General features: G+C 47.1%; 4 protein-coding genes across 4 annotated transcripts; 2 read left to right on the top strand and 2 right to left on the bottom strand.

The window, feature by feature from the left end:
• Window positions 1-1,462: 1,462 nt before the first annotated feature.
• Window positions 1,463-5,312, bottom strand: CDV56_109081 (NADPH oxidase family protein; the record flags this gene model as incomplete). Its single annotated transcript, XM_026762700.1, has 5 exons — window positions 1,463-1,645; window positions 1,776-2,411; window positions 2,597-2,914; window positions 4,484-4,995; window positions 5,042-5,312. The coding sequence occupies 5 exons, from the start codon at window positions 5,310-5,312 to the stop codon at window positions 1,463-1,465; spliced, it is 1,920 nt and encodes a 639-aa protein (XP_026617111.1).
• Window positions 5,313-6,158: 846 nt separating this feature from the next.
• CDV56_109063 (uncharacterized protein) lies at window positions 6,159-6,735 on the top strand (the record flags this gene model as incomplete). The annotated part of the gene is made up of 3 exons (XM_026762682.1): window positions 6,159-6,213; window positions 6,265-6,325; window positions 6,375-6,735. 3 exons carry the CDS (start codon window positions 6,159-6,161, stop codon window positions 6,733-6,735), a joined length of 477 nt encoding a protein of 158 aa, XP_026617110.1.
• Window positions 6,736-9,059: 2,324 nt separating this feature from the next.
• CDV56_109025 (uncharacterized protein) lies at window positions 9,060-9,323 on the top strand (the record flags this gene model as incomplete). The annotated part of the gene is made up of 1 exon (XM_026762644.1): window positions 9,060-9,323. The coding sequence occupies one exon, from the start codon at window positions 9,060-9,062 to the stop codon at window positions 9,321-9,323; it is 264 nt and encodes an 87-aa protein (XP_026617109.1).
• Window positions 9,324-17,878: 8,555 nt separating this feature from the next.
• Window positions 17,879-18,775, bottom strand: CDV56_108895 (3-hydroxyacyl-CoA dehydrogenase family protein; the record flags this gene model as incomplete). The annotated part of the gene is made up of 1 exon (XM_026762514.1): window positions 17,879-18,775. The coding sequence occupies one exon, from the start codon at window positions 18,773-18,775 to the stop codon at window positions 17,879-17,881; it is 897 nt and encodes a 298-aa protein (XP_026617108.1).
• Between the last annotated feature and the right edge of the window lie 22 nt (window positions 18,776-18,797).

Genomic DNA, 18,797 nt, shown 5'->3' with positions numbered 1-18,797 from the left:
CGGGCTCCGTTTGGACCAGAAGCTCCGTGCGGACCTAGCTATCCAGCTGAAGTCAATCCTCCCTATGGAGTGAGGGCTCCGTTTGGACCAGAAGCTCCGTGCGGACCTACGTATCCAGATGGAGTCAATCCTCCCTATGGAGCGAGGGCTCCGTTTGGACCAGAAGCTCCGTGCGGACCTAGCTATCCAGCTGAAGTCAATCCTCCCTATGGAGTGAGGGCTCCGTTTGGACCAGAAGCTCCGTGCGGACCTACGTATCCAGATGGAGTCAATGCCCCCTACGGAGAGATCTGCTTACTGGGAGGATAGGAGACAGGCATCCGCCCAATACCAGTACGGATCACCCACTCCAGTTGAGTGCAGGTTGCCACGCCATTTTCGGCGCGTCTTCCGCAGCCGACTTTATCGGCGTTGATGGAGCTTCAGCCCCACCCGTATCGAGGTTGAGCAGCCCTGCAATTGCAGATCCTTTCCATATCTTTTTTCGAAGGGACTCCAACATTGTTAGACGCTCGGTTATTAGTCGTCACAGGCCTATATATTAACGAATATGGGAGCAGCGGCAGGTATCTGGGTCGTCCTGTTGCCACCTGAATCTCTTTGCCCAAGATTTCGAAAGGTACGCAGTATACATAGACGTCCCTTCCGGTTAGGCGACTAACGATAATAGGAAAAGCCCGATTTGTCTCGTGTCGACATGAAGTGCAACGTGACTTGGACCTGTGTCGTCCATAAGGATCGTTATCGCTACAAGAACGTGTGTACGAAAGCGATTTACAGTGACCCTGGCGGAAGCCTAGTGACTACTTTCTCATATTTTCTCCCCGCCAAACGAGAAATCTGCATTCACACATTGTGTCGGGCATGCATTAAAGCTAAAGGCGTATATGGGGAGGAAGAGCAGATGAGAACCGTACACAAACTCACCGACCAAGAAGATTTCGCTAGAGGGGTGGTTCATTGGAAGAATAGTGAACTGCGATGGTGTTATCCGATTGCAAAAGTTGAGGAAATTGTGAAAAAGATTGAAGCAGGGAAAGAGTTAGAGCTTCATCAATTCTGCTCAGCCATCTTAGCCTAGATTTCCTTACTGGCAGGAGGGTCCTCGCAACCGCTTAGGTCGCATTCTTGTTTTGTTTATATTGTCTAAACTTAGTCCTGTGGGTTCTTATGCAAGTCTATTGTTCAATATTACTTGAGCTAATTGAGAGACACGAGAAGACAGTCGCTGCTAAAATATATTGACTGGATGCTATGTATACGCAGTCAACCTTTCCTGGTCTCTATGTAGCTAAAATAAAGATAAACAATCACGGCTCTTCTCCCACGGCTGGAATTCTAGTTCGTAGAGCTCTACCCTCCGTTGCACGTACCTATTCACAATGCTCCTCATGATATCTCTGACGGAATGCCGAGCAGAAACTTATAGATGCACTGTGTCAGTTAACAGCGAAAATATTGATCAAATGCCGTGGGCAGCAATACCTGTGACGAGGAGAGTACCAATTTGCTTTTCTAGTTCAACCGACAGTTCATCTTCCCAATTAACGTCCCCACCATATACAGCGATAAGATCATGATGACCCACTGCTCCTGGGGCCTCTGATGGAGATCCCATCTTGTTATAAACCGTGACTTTGAGCATCTGACTTGATCGTTAGCCTCGAGGTGCTCTAAAACAAAATCAGGAACTTGAGGGTCAGGAGTGTTGTGGAATGCGCGTGAGCAGGGACGGAGACAGTCTCTGTCCAGTCGGGGCCATAGGAACTACTTACATAACTGTCATCATGCTTAACAAGAGCTTGTAGCAGGTCACGAGCCAGTTCATAGTCGCCCTCCTGCTCGAGTCGCCAAACGAGTGATATTCTTCGTGTTCGTACCTGACCTTGGCGTTGCCCATCTAAAAGTTCCTTGATATAGGGAAGCTGAGCAACGATGCCCATACCTGTCGCCACCATAATTATGTGGCCATAATCTCCGACCTCGGGAGAATAGCCAAAGGTGGAGGCAGACGAGGGTCCATAGGGTCCGTCAATCCAGGCCCAGCCTTCGCAGCCAGATTCGATATGATCAAGAAGCTTTTTAGTAAAGCCGGATCGAGCTCGAACAATTAACGTGATTGAAAACATGCTGCCGTTTCCGTCGTCCTCCCACCAGGCAATCGTGAATGGATGCGGCTGGAACATGTATAGTAACCCTACTCTTGGTATACTGACATAGACGCGTTGTCCAGCGCGAATTCTCCAAGGGCGCGGTAAAGACAAATTCAGCCGGAGCGCATCAGCTCCACAATTCTCTGTTAGGAATTTCACGGATCTCCGATGTGGGATGTTGCGGTACATGATACGGATGAACTGTAGTGCACCAGTCACGGCAGATAGTATTGCCAGAAGGAGCACCCAGCGTTTGCTCTGTGAAGATGAGACATGTTTCCAAATCGCATATAGCGCAAAGATGGCGCATCCTTGATGAGTCCTTAAAAAAAGCTCATATATACGCCGCTTAACCAACGGAAGGAAAAACAGTGACAGAAACATACAGCCAGCCTGCGAGACTTAGTCCATAATCAAAAATGGTTAGAGAGGGTCGAGCCTACAAGCAGACCGTAAAATTGAGAAGAGTCGGAAGCAGAGAAATGGGTCTGTTGAGCTGCAATGACAACATGGATGGCTGCTTCAATGACTGCCACAAAAGCAGCGATTCGGTGGATGAAATGATACGTTGCAAGCTCTATGCCCAGAATAAAAGCCCCAATCTCGTGATCTCCGGTCCAGCAGAGCAACAGAAGAGTTATCATCGAGATTTGGGCGGCACGCACGCCTGCTTCGGAGATGGAGTGCACACCCACGGTATTGCAGACCGCGGTGCCCGCAAAGTACGCGAAGGGAAAGACGAGTTGATATCGAAGCACCAGCTTTATGCCAAAAAGCCGTAAGCTTGCATACGCATACTCCAAAACGAGGCACCAGGGGCGTATATGGAAAAAGAAGAGATTAGAGACAGCGTGAAAGACTCGTTTCAATATGAATAGTGCAGCAATTGCTGCAATAGCAGATGCGTAATATACCACGATCGACTGCATTGCACGAGAAACTTTTCCGTTGTTTAGTCTAGGGATGCTGAGAACGTTTTATATAGCCGTAGGACGAGAAGGGTGTTTAATGGCCCACTAAAGACGCCCCGTGGTCACCGAAAGTTAGAAAACGGGAGTACAAAAAGGAAAGCGCCGCTTCTCTCAGGTGGCCAAGGCAAAAAATAGGTTCTTGGAGAATGCACTTGTTTCTTGCTCGTTGTGTTGTCTCTCCTTCCAAAAGATAGTCCACAAGATAGCAGTACGGAGAATAGTTTTACGGGGAGCGACCTTGCCGCTTCAAAAATGGCGTGCAGATATACTCTAATCATGGCCTTAAAGGGCGCGGACGTATTGGTCCAAAGTTTAATGGTATCTTTGGGTTGATTGGTTATCATTACTATGCCAGTTTACTACCAACATTGTACATACGAGAACGGCAAACGACAACGCTCATCAATAGAGTTGGTAAATTTATTGCCCTGCTTTGCACACTGCACCTTATCATGGTTTTGGGACGTCTGCCACGCCAACAAATGAAGACGAAACTAGGAACTATTGATACTATTCCCCATAGATTAACCTTCACGGCAACACCGCTACTTGAGATTGGCTTGCCTACCAAAAGGCTCAACGAGAAAGGCAAAAGCCACCTGGAGATCTCAAAGTATGAAAACGGACGCTGGATACTCTACTGTCATACTCACGGACCAGCCTGTAACGCTATTCAATGAGCTGTACCTGATCGTAAGAAATCAGTGGGTGTTGGTATCACCAGCTAGGTACTGTGTACACAGTTAAGTGGACAGTGTGTATGCTCGTAAAGCAAAAGTCAATTGATTCATGTAGATAGATAGATAGATCGATGTTCTTTCTTCGTATCAGCGTCGGTTCAGGATGCCCCTGAATCCCAGACGCTGCTAAGCGTGAGATTATGTCATCAGTTGCTAGTCCTAATACATGAGTAGCGCATACTCAGGCCATAGGCAATGCCAATGATTGGCATGGCCATAGTAGCAAGAGTGAATATGTTCCGACAGTGGGGTACTTTGATTGAGTAACCGAGAGCTCGTCGGGGCCAACACCACCGTCAAGCATTTGGTCCAATTTCTATTTAGTAAATACACTGTCAAAGATCTCCTGATATTCGTACCGATTCACTGCTTCCTGATTAATAGTGAGTTGGCTTAAGACCTTTCCAGCGCGGACCTTAGATAACCCCTCGACTATGGTTTTGGTGTTCCCCAAGCTTAATGATATACCCCAATCATGAATCGTCTCGGACTGAATCCATGTGTCCTGTAAATGCAAAACCCGAAGGGTCCCTGCATGAGCGAAGATGAATTGTTCAAGTTCTGGTATCCAGAGCCAACAGCTTTCCAGAGCGAATCTCTGCAAAGAGGGTAAATGTACGTAGGACATGAATTCCAGCATGCTCGGGCTGTCGATAAGCTGCAGGTCTTCAACGCTGCTCAAAGCGTCCGAAGCTAAACTGGGAAGCTCAGAGTTGGATACCAACAACCTTGAATAGAATCCTGAGATTTGGAAGGTACGGATTGCGACGCCGTTGTCCTTAGCTCGGATCATTGCGTGAAGGATGGACTTGAAACGGTCCGGAAAGGAATCCTTCCAGTCCACAAAAACACGGCCAGCAAACCAACGGAACGGCTCCTTTATCCCTTCAACGAAATGTAGTTGGATAGATTTCAAGTTGACTAGACGTGGCAAACACGTCTGAAAGGTGACTAAGTCTCTTCCCCTTTCGAGTATTCGTTGTTGCTCGTCCGCTAGGCGACTAAAGTAGTTTTGTATCGTCGTGTAGGAGATACGGGTGCCATAAGAGTTCCAGTAAGCATCTCTTCGATCACGAGCGTACTCGGAAGGAGTATAGACACAATTGCGGAAGTAGTCGTGATGCTGAACGACTGGGGACGTCAGTTAGAGAATGAAAATAGCTTGCAGACGACTAACGTGGCTCAATAAGCTCCGTGGGTTCGTAGCGAAGAGTCCTCACATGTGCTGCTAGGTGTGACGAGGAGATGTGACGCAAGCGCTCTAGGCCAGCGAGGGAGAATGGGATTTTCAGCTTCTGGAAAAGATATGGGCTGCAAATCATGCGAAGCCTTTGGTTGACAAGTGAGAGGGACTCGACAGAGTCGAGTAATGAAAGTTCTCTGACTATGATGATTAGAATCTCAGTTGGGAGCCGGTGGATGCAGCTGGGATCCTGAGACAGGATCATTTTCGCAATGCTTTACATCAACGCTCAAGTTATTGCCCATGATAACCGTACCCCGGTCTGAATTATGTATGACGGAATTGTCTGCAAGAGATCGTTCATACAGAATCTTTCGCCTTCTCCAAATTCCTTTGCGTCTCGAACGCGAAAGCGCTGATTGGATGAAGTCTCTACTGAGCTATTTCAATCTCGAAATCTGGCGCACTCCAAAATCGGCGCGGCATTCACAAACGCAGAATTCTGTGGACTAGGAAAGCTTTCAATCATGTCGACCCGAATTAAGATGTGTGGGCAAAATGCAAATTCCCTGTGCTGTAATAAATGATCGAACTCTCTCCTGTTCTAGTTGGGGAAGATGAGATTCCGATCCCATATTCCTTTGCCTACACGTTCAAAGACAACAGCAATTGAACTTTAATTATGCAGAAACCCTCAGCAGGTCACCTGGAAGGGCTTGTTAACCACCACTTAGAGATGGTTGTGAGAGCGAAACGACCTTGCTTGCGGCCGCCAGGACAGGTTCAGAGCCTGATCCCTCGTCAGTCGGAACTCATCCATCATTGTTCTCCCGCATTTCTCCAAATCTATTTACCTTTTTGGCAAAAGCACGGATTTCTCTTTCATGGGACAGTGGGCACTGTTGTCGACTACGATCCGTGCCCTTCAACGGATGTTTGCGATCTGGAGCTGTTGGCAATGGCCCAGAGAGTCCGGTTCCGTCTGATAAGGCTTATGCGTTACATGGGATTTACTGAGTCCATACATTCGGAGAATTCTCCCAAATTACAGAACGCAGGACAAACACACGCTCCTGCTCAGAACAGAACTTTTTCAGTGACCGAAAGCACGATGAGACGTATCTACGCAGATTGGGATGATGTGAAGAGTGAGGTGCGGTGCAACCGTCGGCGCTAATACCTTAAGGAGAATCGACGTGCAAAACGTTGGCTCTTAGCAGCATCGAAGCTATCTTTTGGAGTGCTTCTCGTTGGTAGCAAACAACTGGAATCGCACTTGTATGTATGGTTACTTGCTTTCATCGTCTGGAGACTAAACTCTCTACAGGAATGACACTCGTATGAGTGATAGTTATCTCATTGCTTTCTTGGAGGGGATAGCAAGTCAGTATCCAGACGCTATTGAAGTTTTCCAGCTTCTGAGCGGCAGCGTACGCAGCATCTTGGCCCATGAAGGCCCAATGCAAGGCACAGACATGGACCAGGTGGTGGCTCGCATCAAGGCGGTTTTGGGAGAGGATGACGGACAGGATGAGCTTCCCTCGTTGCACAAACCATTGGAGAGAGCGTCATGCGAGACGAAAGAGCTTTCCGGGGTCCACAATGGGCATTCAACTATCCAGGTATTGAATGGCAACAGCCCAATTCCCGCAGATTTCCTGCTCGCCTACGATTTCAGCTCGCCTTGATATAATGAGCGCTGTATTTAAGGTCCATTCTATCAGTGACTATGCAATCATGTGGACTCAACTAGCAATGTCCATATGCCATTTTTGGTTCTTCATAGAGTTGCAATTGTTCAGGCACGACTCTGATGAAAGGGTAGTGTGTTCTCTCGTTCTTCTGTGCACTCTCGCCACTATTCCACAAAGCTATATAGTCTATGTATGACATTGGGCTTCTTTCAAGATGGAAATCAAGACTATTTCGCACGAAACATAGTATGTTCGTCTTCAAAGAAAGAGTATATAACACATATGGTAGCAAAAGGTAGGATATCAGCTTGCATCCTGAGCTTCTCCTTCCCGCGTCACTGCAATGCTCCACATACTATAGACAATATTTCCCATCCTAGGACTAGAATGTATCTTAGTTTAAACTACTTCTGTTTCTGTATGTTCTGCAGTGGTAGGGATCTGCGGTAGTGGTATCTGATTTTTTTAAGTTCAACACAAGGACCGTGACGAGTCCCACTCAACAAGTCGCGCCAAATCTGGCGTGGCTCTTTACGGCTGTCTCGAATTCGTTGCGGGGCAATCAAAGGCTATTTTATATTATAATGAAAAAATATGATATATAGATGTATAGCAGAGGCTTAGGACACCCTAGAGGTCCTTGATTCTCAGATTCTGAACCATACCTGCAAGTTTAACCATCAACATGTTGTCCATTTCGACCATAGTAAATTATATACTGGCGTTTACAACATCACTGCGCACAGAAACAGTATGTACCTATGCACGACCTTAAATGTGCAGCCACAGGCTGATAGCAAGAATAGCCTCAGATATTATGCAAACCTGCAGATGCAAATATCAACGGGTCCCACCTCAAGACGATCATGTCCTTCCTAGAGGGACACGGCTTCCAACATATGTACCCAGAAGGATGCAGCAACGTAGCAACACTGCAACGAACTGCAATCTACCTGCAAAACATGGTAGGTACTAATTTCACTGTCAGGATGATACCCTGATGTGGCTTACAGGCTTCCACGCCACAATGTGTTCATACTGATGAGATGTTGGAACTACTGGCTCCAGCTCTCAGGAACTGCAATGCTAAGAGTAGCATGTTTATCAGAACAGGATCCATCATAATCCATGTGGCAGATCCAGTGAGTCTCACCTCCCATCTCACCTGTGTTTCTCTTTTATGATACATCTAATGCATCCGAGCTTAGTTCTATAAATGTGTCAGTTTGTGACAGAGTTACCTCTTAGATAACGGCGGAATGCGCCGCTGGTCGCGAGAGGGCGGGCATTTGAATTCTGCAGGATCGACCTTATGTATTGGCTCATCCATGGCCTTTATTCCATGGCTTTGAAGCGCACAATAATTGGAGCAGTGTGTTGTTCAATTAAGAAATGCCTAGAGTAGGAAATGGCTATTCGTCCTCAAAATTGGCCATGTCTGAGCTATCATGTTCATTCTATAGGCCTTGTGAGTTACGACAGCATAGAAAGACTAGCACAATGCGCCTCTTTCACCATAAGTCCACTTCGTTGTGATGTCATTACGGGTTGGCCTCCTGGTCTCAAAACTATTACCACTAGGTTGGACCTAACCGTCATTTGCGTTCAATCTGGGTGAGGAATTTCTTTTTCCGACAGTAAGATATAACCATTCGAAGGTTTACAGGCATGTAATGTCGAACAATAAGTCTACGGCTGTACAGGAAAAAGTAAGGGAGTAATACTATAGAGCCATGCTCGGACGCTATGATCCAGATCTTACAAAGAATAACCCTAAAATCACTGGCTGGGAGGTTGAAAATCACGGCCCCGATAGGCAGAGATAATAAGCATGGTTAGAGGGATCGGTTGCTAATACTATCAAAACTCTCTCCTACCAGACCAAAGACCTTCCCTAGAGGACTAGGTGATCAAGTTCATGTGATCACCATCTCTTCCTCTCTTCGGTACTACAGTATCCTGCCCCTACATAATCCAAGAATCGGAAGACACGGGTAGGTCGCATGCACAGTATCGCCTGTCAAAAGCACAGGCAGCAGGCGCCCAATACAGAAAGAAGAGAAGCCCCCAAAGAAAAAGCGCTCCCTAGCCACGTTGCGGCCAGCATATGCGGCCCGAGGTGAGAATGGACCCCAATGTCACCTAGAAAGGTTTGGATCCCTCCAGATATCAAGCTGTAGAGGATCGTCACAGTAATTGATGCAGTGACAGTGGATATCGAGGCAACCTGCCAGCAGGTTAGTCTTCTGCCTTTTCATCGCCTAGGTAATTAGCTTACAAGGGAGCATATGAGCGTCGGCACTGGGCCCCACTTGAACATGATTGTAAAGGCCTCCGCCACGACAGTCAGGGTGGTTGCGGCCATTCCAATGATATATGCTGCGACGGCCAATCTGGAAGATTTCGAGAGTCCAGGAAGCACAGCCTTGCTCGCCTCCGGCAGTAGCGAAACCGCACCTGGTGCGTTAGACTCCAATATTGCCACCAAGTCAAATGAGAATGACAACGTGGGCGTGGAGCAACTTGAATACTTAGATGCACCCTTCTCGCCGCTACAATATCCCCAGAGCCCCACTGCATAATAGTCAGGTAGGGTTGACCAGATATTGCTCCGCAGGTCTGATAGACTGCTGCTGGCGTGGGTTAATGCCTCGTGGGCGGAGTCTGAGAGATTGGATGCTTGGTCGGACAGACTGAAGGACCGGACGATTCTCTGATGCAACAAGCTTGTCCAATCTATCTGAAGGTTGCATTCCGTCAGTAATTAGCTTTATGCATTGGGCAATTCTTTACCTCTAGGAAAAATAGATCTCGGGGTGATGAAGTAGGTCTACATCCCTCAAAGACCACGGCCAAACATATCAAGGCAGCCGCGGATAATGCTACGGGGAGTAGCTTCAAAGTATTTCGTAGCATTGCGAATTGGCAAACAACTGGTACAATCAAACGACGGATGTCCTTTATTTACCTCTGTTTTACTAAGTACTACCGCGCCGATTGTGGACAGCGGACGTAGCAGCGATTCAGACAACGCCATGCTATCTAGCACTCATGGAAAGTTATCCTTATGGTAGGGTCGGTGCTAAATATAAGGGCCCGCCTTCCTGGACCAATAGCTACCAGTAGCTACCAACTAGCATGTGGCCGCGCCAGAAGCAGCGTGCACAAAGGTCCATTAATCCGGGTTCTCCCTCTGTATCACCACATGTAAGTACTTGCATTGTGCACTGCCATAAAGAAAAAGTGTACTCAACAGTTGTCAGTTTGCTTTTCTAGAACCGAAGATGAAGTTCCGACATTGATCGCAAGTTCGCAACTGTTGTAGCTTGCGTTCCGGCGATGGCTTCTCGCGATCAACGAAGAGACTCTTATCCAGTAAGTCATGTAGCTGTCCAGCTCTGTGCTTTGCACTTACACATTTTCAGGATTATTATGGCCCACTAGGACTTAGAGCTTGGACCAAAAGCAACTGCCAAGGGGAAATAGGCTTCACCACCTTCGATAACATCAGCTTTGCGCGAAATATCTCCAATGCATACGTATCCCGCAGCTTTAAGCTCTCCCGATCACTGCAAGGTCAGGGGCAGTTGGATATTTCTGTACTATAACGCGCGAATTCGAAACCTAGTTCTCTGACAAGGATCAGCTATTTCGACAGTTCATCGTGTGACAATTTCCAACGAAGCTATTTTGCTCTTAATAAGAGCACGGATTGTCAGAATACACCCAACTTTACCTGCCATCGGTCATGGATCAATCCTGGCCTCCAAACATGGTTCATTCATGTCGGACGTCCTAGCCACTTGATATGTAATACGCTTTAGCAAACTAAATTTGTACGTCACCGCAGTAATCAAGTAGAGTTATAGCTACTTGGATGAGTTTGCTCTTGGAACAATGTAGTCAGGGCTCTATTGGCCACAAGGAGGTAATATGTGTTTAAGTGTGACTGCTAATCGCGCTCTCATGCCCACCGTGACAGGCTAAGATAAGGGGGGACTCTTTGACTCGACAGGCTCTTCGCTGATTCCATTCAATGCTGGTCTCTTAGTTGGCATCTCCGAATCGTCAAGACCGCAAACCCACTTCCTCTTCCGAGATACACAGTTTCGACGAGGTTCTTCAATAGAATGGGCGTCAAAAAAATGTCGTTGTAACAGCAGGATACCATTGTATGATTTGCTCTCACAGCAGGGATGAGGGCATTGAATAACCTCATCCTTTCCTTTGCCAGCCAAATGTTTATTATCAATGTGGTTGATGAGGGTGGACTTGTCCCGCCATTGTTGGAATCGTTCCACGGGGGATTTAGTTTGGTCACCCAAGCAGAAAGGACAGAATCCAGGCGCAACCAATGTAAAGCGGAATCTCAATAGTCCACACCGAGGTTGTAGATGGTCCAAATGGAATCGGCAGTGCTCAGTCCAAGCATCCTCTGTATCGAGCCATTTGGCGCATAAGTAGCACCATTCAAGAAAAGATCTCTTCGCTCGTCGATGAGCTCTCTTGCCGTTCGTATAGAGCTGCTGGTACGGTGCGGCATTCAAGGACTTCCTTCTGCACTGTAGAATGTGCTTCGACCGGTTTGATAAATCAATACTGTCGAAAATTAGCTACCGTAGGTAGACTTAAGATGTTTGAACAAACCTAGACATTTCTCTGGAACATACTGGGCATCTCCCATCAATTGGCAATTCACAAGGATAATATGCCACTCTCTCGTCGTAGATGCAGATATTCACCATATCGTGTAGACATTGTCTTCCAATCTCACTACCAATCGAGGCTTTGGTGAAGAGGTTGTCGCGTAAACGAGCTCTCTCAGGCATATACTTGCGGCAGATGGTAAAGAGGCACGTTGGATCGTGCTCACCAAACTCATTCCCTGCAATATATTCATCATAAGAAGATCTCCACCAGTTGTCAATGAACTCGACCTTCTTGGCACGGCGCTTCTTAGCTGCTTTTGTGTAGAGCTTTTCCCTCTCAAGTGCTAATTCTTCGTGTTCAGCAGGCTTTCCTCCGATTTGTTGAGTAATCTCATCGATCCTGTGGTAGATCTCTTTCATTTCATCATCATTCTCAACCTGCGCAGTGGCAGCAGCGTCAAGACGTTGCGGAACATTAGTGTCGCGATGATGAGCCATACTTTCTTCCATTTCCAGACATTCATAGTCTGGCTTTAGGTTCCAGAAGCTGGCCTGGACGTCAACACGCTTAAATTTGGATTGATACTTGAGGAAGGTGTCTGGGTTCTGGTGATCCAGTGCTTGGCTTCTCGCCGCTTGAGACGCCTTTGCTACGAGCCTGTTACTGTTTGCTGCAAGTTGGTATAATAGAGGAAATGACTCACGGTCAATTGCATTTGCAACGCCCCCTCTAATCCCGTGGATTCTCAACCGGTCTCGGAAACAGGCCCGTTGCGCAAGCGACGTAAAATGGTGCCGTATTGATGAAAATGTCAACGCACGGGTGGGGTGTGGTCCATCAGCAGTCACCATGCGAAGCACTGGTAGGTTTTGTACGTGCGCTTCCCATTCAAGGGTCCATGACTCTCTCCCTTTCGGTGGTCTTTTATCCAATAACTCGTCGGCTGTGTGGATGCCCCTGAATGCCTTGTCTGCGATACCTGCAGCCATAACATAGAATACGAAATTTCTTCCAAGTATATCTTGCTCTGGTATCCAGTTTTTGGGACTATATCGCCGCAATCAGCTGTGTAGCCTTAAGGATAGAGAAGACAAATCTTACATGACAGCCTCATCATCGTAGCGATGGCCTTTGAGGAACTCTGGATCTATGGTGACCCAGTACTTGACTTCTATATTTTTTGAATCCCATTGTAGATTGAAGGAAAGATGCTATATAGTAATTAGCATGGGACTATCAGATAAGTAGAGCGATGGGACAAACTTTATAGTAGAGACACTCGTTGGTACCTCTATAAGAACTTGATTCAACAATTGCACCTGCTCTCGCACCAGAACCGGAGAACAACGAGAGCGAGAATGCATCTTGAAATCTGGCACGCTCATGTATGTAATCATGGTCATCATCTTTAAATAAATGTCGAAGAAGTATATCGAGATCCCTGCTAGTCACCGGAAACTTCTCTCGATGTTTGGTCTCAAGTCCATACTTCTGAGTAAGTTCGTTCCGGATATGCTATGTAAGGAATTAGCAGTATATCGTAGCATACTTGTCTAGGGTAACTCACATTATAAAGATCATTCTTCACTGTATCTGGCAGTTTTCTGCAGGTCTTTTGCTGCCATTCAGCGATAAAGCAAGAGAGGTTAGAACAGACAGTCTGCTGACTAGGCAAGTCTCCTTTGCGCAAAGTAATAAACGCCTCTGAATACAGCTTCAAGATTTGAACGGGGGGATCAGGTTGTTCCTTCGTGAAATATCGATCACCTGGTTCATTTTGAGAAAGCATCCATCTATATGCCGTCAGCAACTAAGCGCAAGTTAATAAATAAACGTTTATTTGTACACTTTCCAAAACGCCACTGAATCGCCATATTTTTTATCGGTAGCCGGAGCCCTTTTCTTATGACTGATTTCGTTTGGTTTACTTTTTTGTTCTTCCTGGTACTCTGTTGTGAACCCTCTTAATTCGGCAAACTTGCGGAGCTCCTCCGCTTTTCTCCTCAGATCAAAATCATTTGAAAACATGTCACGTGACATGCTGTGGAAGGATAGAAGGAAAAACTAAAAGAAAATAAATCACAAAAAACCGCTTGTAGATAGGAAAGGAGACAATGGTTGAGCAGAGAGGGGGCCCTCGTATTTAAGCTGGCCATGGAGGTACTAATAATGGGCTACAGGGAGTCCAGTCACCACAGAATCACTCTGTCACCCACTGATCACCGACGCTCACCCATGCTGTTGGATAGCATCGCTCAGCTCACCTTCACTCACCCGCACTCACCCTGTGGTTTAGCGTCTCTCACCCGTAAAGCAGCAGGCCTTCAAGGGCGCATATAACTTCTGGCCGCGTTGATAATACTGGCTTAAGTACGGCTGAGCGGACGGGAAGCCCTGTTTTCCACACCCTATGGTCGTATGTACCAGGACCTTCAGAACTATTCTATACATGCTAATATTTATTACAGCACATCGCAAGAAAGCGAAACTGAGGGCAACCTGTGGCCTGTTTGCACAAATCAGGCGTTTCCGCGACTTCCAAGGTATTGATCTAGATCTACTCCGTACTCGGGGTAAATACTCAGTGTCTGTGGTGCTATTTTACCGCAGGGTGGGCGGCTCCAGCTTATGCCTCAGGTTTTTATGCGCTAAGCTTAAATGGTTGTCCCCTGTGAACTCGAGTCCAGGGTGTTGTGTTAACCAGCTTGCTATGAATCACCCCCATCCCAACAGATATGGCAGCCTCGCTCCCATTCGAACTTCTAGGCGAGATCGCAGGCTATCTTAAACATGCAGGCGCTTCCCTAGTTGCATGTACAGCTGTCTGTCGTCGCTGGCAGGCAGCATTTGAGCCGATCATCTACTCCACGTTGAATGTTTACAGTGAGGATGGAATCAACGGGGAAGGGGAGTACCGTGGGATTTGCCTTAAACAATTCCAGGCACTCACTTCTGGGCCAGGAGTCGCACGACGAGCATGGATTCGTGAGCTGTGGTACCATATTGTTGTCCCTTTTGATCTGCCAGACTGGATGGCGCGTAAAAAGGAAGGTTATAGCACCAACAACGCTGTTCGACAGGCAAATGACACTGCATTTCAATCAGCAGTCATCAATCTATTCAGCACGCTAGAGTTATGGGACAGGAGTCATCGTCTCTCTGTCTATCCGGTACTCCTAGGACGTGAGCTAGGCCAAGGATGATGAAGCTGGACTGTATAGGTGGGACTACACAGATGGGCGCACGCGGTCTGTTCCTGTGTATCGCGCGCGATTCCATAATAATGGTGCATCAATGCTACACGATGTTTCGTGTATTGATAAACTATCATTTCTTGACCCTATAAGGGTCACCACGGTATCATCAGATATGGGCTGGAGCAGCTATGCAGATTGCTCAGCACTGTCCGACACTCACAGAACTATGGTTGAGCCTGGATGAGTATATCAGACCAGATCATCTGGAATACATGAGGGAACGCCGTCAAGGTATGAGGCTTTCTGGTTCCTCAGAGCACTTTGGATTCCTCACTGATTCACCTATAGCTGTGCCTGAAGGCCTGAAAGATATCTCCCCTACATTAAGGGCTTTTCACTTCAAGAACCAAGATGAGAGGAATTGGAAGGATACCATGCCCGCCTTGAATGTTCTATCCTCAAGCGTTGATATCCTATCCATCAGAATGCGCGATCTAAGTCTTTCCCTTCGTGAGCTGAAACTGGTTCAAGTTCCTATCTCTCTGGATTTTCTGTGGCCTCTGGACGAGAAAGATCATTCTCTGCCAGGTAACACATCTTTATGCTGGCCCAATTTGGAAATTTTGACTTTAAATCAATTTCAACCCTGGCTTCCTTCAGGTAAGAAATTTTCCTCACCTTTTCTTTATGTGTTGTACGGGTATTATAGATGCAATATGCAGATACACTCAAATCACTAAGTTTCTCAATATATAACAGGTGAATGGATCGTCCGCCCTACTCCAGAGGATGAAGCCAGGATTGCTGAGATCGAGGACTGGGAGGCAGAAATTTGCGATGTTGAAGAAGGATATATGGACCGACCCATTTTTGAGCAAGAGCAGTTCCATCGACTATTTATCTCTTTGGGTTACGCCGCGAGGTGTATGCCTCGCTTGAGGGCCATCAATTTTGATCTTGAGCACGTGAGCCTTTTGAAGTTCCGGTTTTCAAATGGAATGGGCTTGATTAGCGCGGAGTGGGAGCTAGAAGATCATGACACATATAGACCCGATGATCGGGTTATTGCCGCCTGGGGCTTTCATGATAATCTGCTGGTCAAAAGTTGGGGTTTCCAGCTTCTAGCAACTTATCAAACTGGCCAGCAGATGAGGGGAAGACTCTGTGATTCTAAATAACTTAAAAGATTGGCATTCCACTAATGGTAGTCACCTATTCATTAGCCTAGAACAAGTCGGCTAAAGCCATTCAATTAACACACCCTATAGCCATCTCAAACCTACTAGTGTTTGCTAGAAGTTAGTATAATAAAAAAAGATAACTTATGGTTAATTGCATTTACAACACCCTCTAATCCCATAGATTCTTAGCCATCTTAGAAACAGGCCCATTAAGCAAGGGACATAAAATAATGCTATATAGATGAAAAGGTCAACACACAGGTACATTAGTAGTTACCATGCAAAGCACTAGTTAGCAGATTTTATACATGTGTTTCCCATTCAAGGGTCCATAACTCTTTCCCTTTTAGTAGTCTTTTATCTGATAACTCATTAACTACGCAGGTGCCCCTGAATGCCTTTTTTATAATACCTACAGCCATAACATAGATTATGAAATTTCTTTCAAGTATATTGTACGAAGGATACTTCATCGAGCTCCGAGGAGTAGGTCAAGCCGCATCGTGGTGAGAGGAACCCGAGCGATAAGTCATGCCCGAGATGGACACCAGTTTGCCTCAATTGAGGCTATTCATGGAAGAGAAAGATGATTGTACTCGTCACTTAACTAAGACAATGTAACTAAGAAAAGAAGAGGAGAGAGGTTCCCCTCCTTCCCAGCAGCGATGTTGTTATGGCGCCGTCCATCCACCCTAGGGGTTGCGCCCTGGAGTAGGCATTACACAACCCAGCCCTAACTGTGAGACCGGTGCAGGCTGGTTATGCAACTCTACATTAAGGCTGAAAGATGACCTTTTTTATCTATGATGGCTTGAATCCAACCATTCTGATAGTAAAGTCTATAATATCCCTTGACTTATAAATACCGCATTCATACATGGAAAATATTAAGAACATTGGTATGCCACGCGAAACCCAGAGCAAGGCTATTCAGGAAGATTCTGCAAGCCTATGGATGTATGATCCCAGAAGTCGCAAATGAAGGGAAGATTACTCACCAACCATCATGATGTCCTTTACACTATTTGCCAAAGTGAGCAACTCCCTAATTACAAGCCTAGTCGAAAAGGCAGTGTTCAGCACCATCCATATGTACAAGGGGGCTATATCAGTCTATCTTAACAGACCGCATAAGAGGTCCAGGCTAGATGAGGTCTGATTAGTCGCCTATCTACTTCAGCCTTGTCGACTGTGCTAAAGGAAGGGATGACTTCCCCTCGTCCCAAGTGCGCCAGGAGACTATCCCACTTCCCTTTCCCATGTTATAGTCAGCAATGTCATTCGCATGGCCCACTCATCGCCATGCCTTCAACATTGCGATCATCTGTGCTCTTCCGCTGGAGGTCGACGCGGTCATCGCTCTCTTTGACCATCACTGGGAAGATGCGGAGCGGGTCTACGGCAAGGCCCCGCGATCCTAACGCCTACACTGCTGGCATCATTAGCTCAGACAACATCATGGTGGCACATATGCCGTACATGGGCATAACAGCACCTCGAGAAGAGCGATGTTGCCGAAGACGATAATGCAGGGGAGCGATGTGAAGAGGAAAAAACCACTAGGCCAAAAAGGTGTCTAGATGGTCACTTCAAGGATAGTCGCATTATGGTCAGGGATTAGACAGGGGCTTAGAGCCTACTGGCTGAGTCATTATACCCCTGCAGCTAACAGCCCTGTCTCCTCAGACAGATTCTTCCATGGCTGCAACCTAAAGGACGCGAGCATTTTGTCGACCAGTATCAGTCGCGCCATCACCGCCATCGAGGACGAGAAATTATATGTGCGACTAAGCAGGTGGGACAACCGGAGCTACCGTGTCGTCGGGACTATCTACAAGGTAAGAAATTCCGGGACTCGTTCTGGCCGGAGACGTACCGCGGCCTCAGACATGTAGTGCAGACTAGTCGGCCGGACTTCATCTTCGCGGATTACCAGCTGGATGCTGCGCGAGATATCGCCAAAGGATACTGCATTGGAACTACCGCTCGAAAAGTTTTCGTTGTTTCAGTTCAGTCATGTCCTCGGTCATATATCACTGCTCTACTGTATCATTACTAGTCATAGATTCGAACTGTGGGCAAAAGATAGACAAGGGTGATATAAATCGTCTACTGAGCGTGGCCATTCTGGTGTATCCCGTTGCTCTCTTCATCCAGCAATCCGCTCCCAGACTTTCGTCCAAGAAGCCCTCGATCCATGTACTTTTCCTTCAGCCACTCGATAGGCCTCGCATCCAGCCCTCTCTCCTCCACATAATGCTTCTCGATGTTGTACACCGTATCCAAACCCACCCGATCCATCATCTCACACGGCCCAACCTCAGCATGAAACCAACCCTTGAACAGTTGATCGATATCCTCCGCAGTTCCCACGCCTTCAGCCATGACCAAGAGAGATTCTCGCTTGATTGCAGCCCAGATTCGATTGAAGATCAGCCCCGTGGATTCCACCTTGGCATGGATGGGAACGAATCCCGCTGCGGAGGACTGCTCCATCAGAAACGCAATGATGGATGGGTCCGTGTATCCGCAGGTCATGATCTCGAGGTAGTTCTGGTCCGGAGGCATGTAGTAGTGTCCGTTACACACGCGGTATTTTCGAGAGACGTGCTGAAGCATCTCACTGGATTTGTACGAGGAGGAGTTGGTGGCTAGAATACAGTCGGGTGGTGTGAGTTGGTCCAGTTGGCCGAACAGTTCAATTTTCAGGGGAAGGATCTCTGGGATGGCTTCGATTACCATCCAAGCGTTCTCAACTGCGTTCTCCAGAGACGACGAGAGTAATACACTCCCTTGTTTCGTGCCGAGTTTGGTGGACTGTTGGGGCATGGCGTCGTTGATGTACTTTAATGCCGCGCTGGCGACTTCGGGGGCTCTTTCGTACAGATGAACAGTATGTCCTGCTGCTGCCCACATCATACATAGTCGACGCCCTAAAACCCCGCCGCCTATCACGGCGACAGGGCGGGTTGTTGTGTCGGGTTCGATCCATGAGGTTGAGATCATGGCGATAAAGTCAAAGGTATGT

This window comes from Aspergillus thermomutatus (genome assembly GCF_002237265.1).
Source record: "Aspergillus thermomutatus strain HMR AF 39 chromosome Unknown NODE_29, whole genome shotgun sequence".
NCBI classification, from domain to species: Eukaryota; Fungi; Ascomycota; class Eurotiomycetes; order Eurotiales; family Aspergillaceae; genus Aspergillus; species Aspergillus thermomutatus.
The sequence above is the reverse complement of the archived record's forward strand: the minus strand, read 5'-3'. Positions and strand labels throughout refer to the sequence as shown.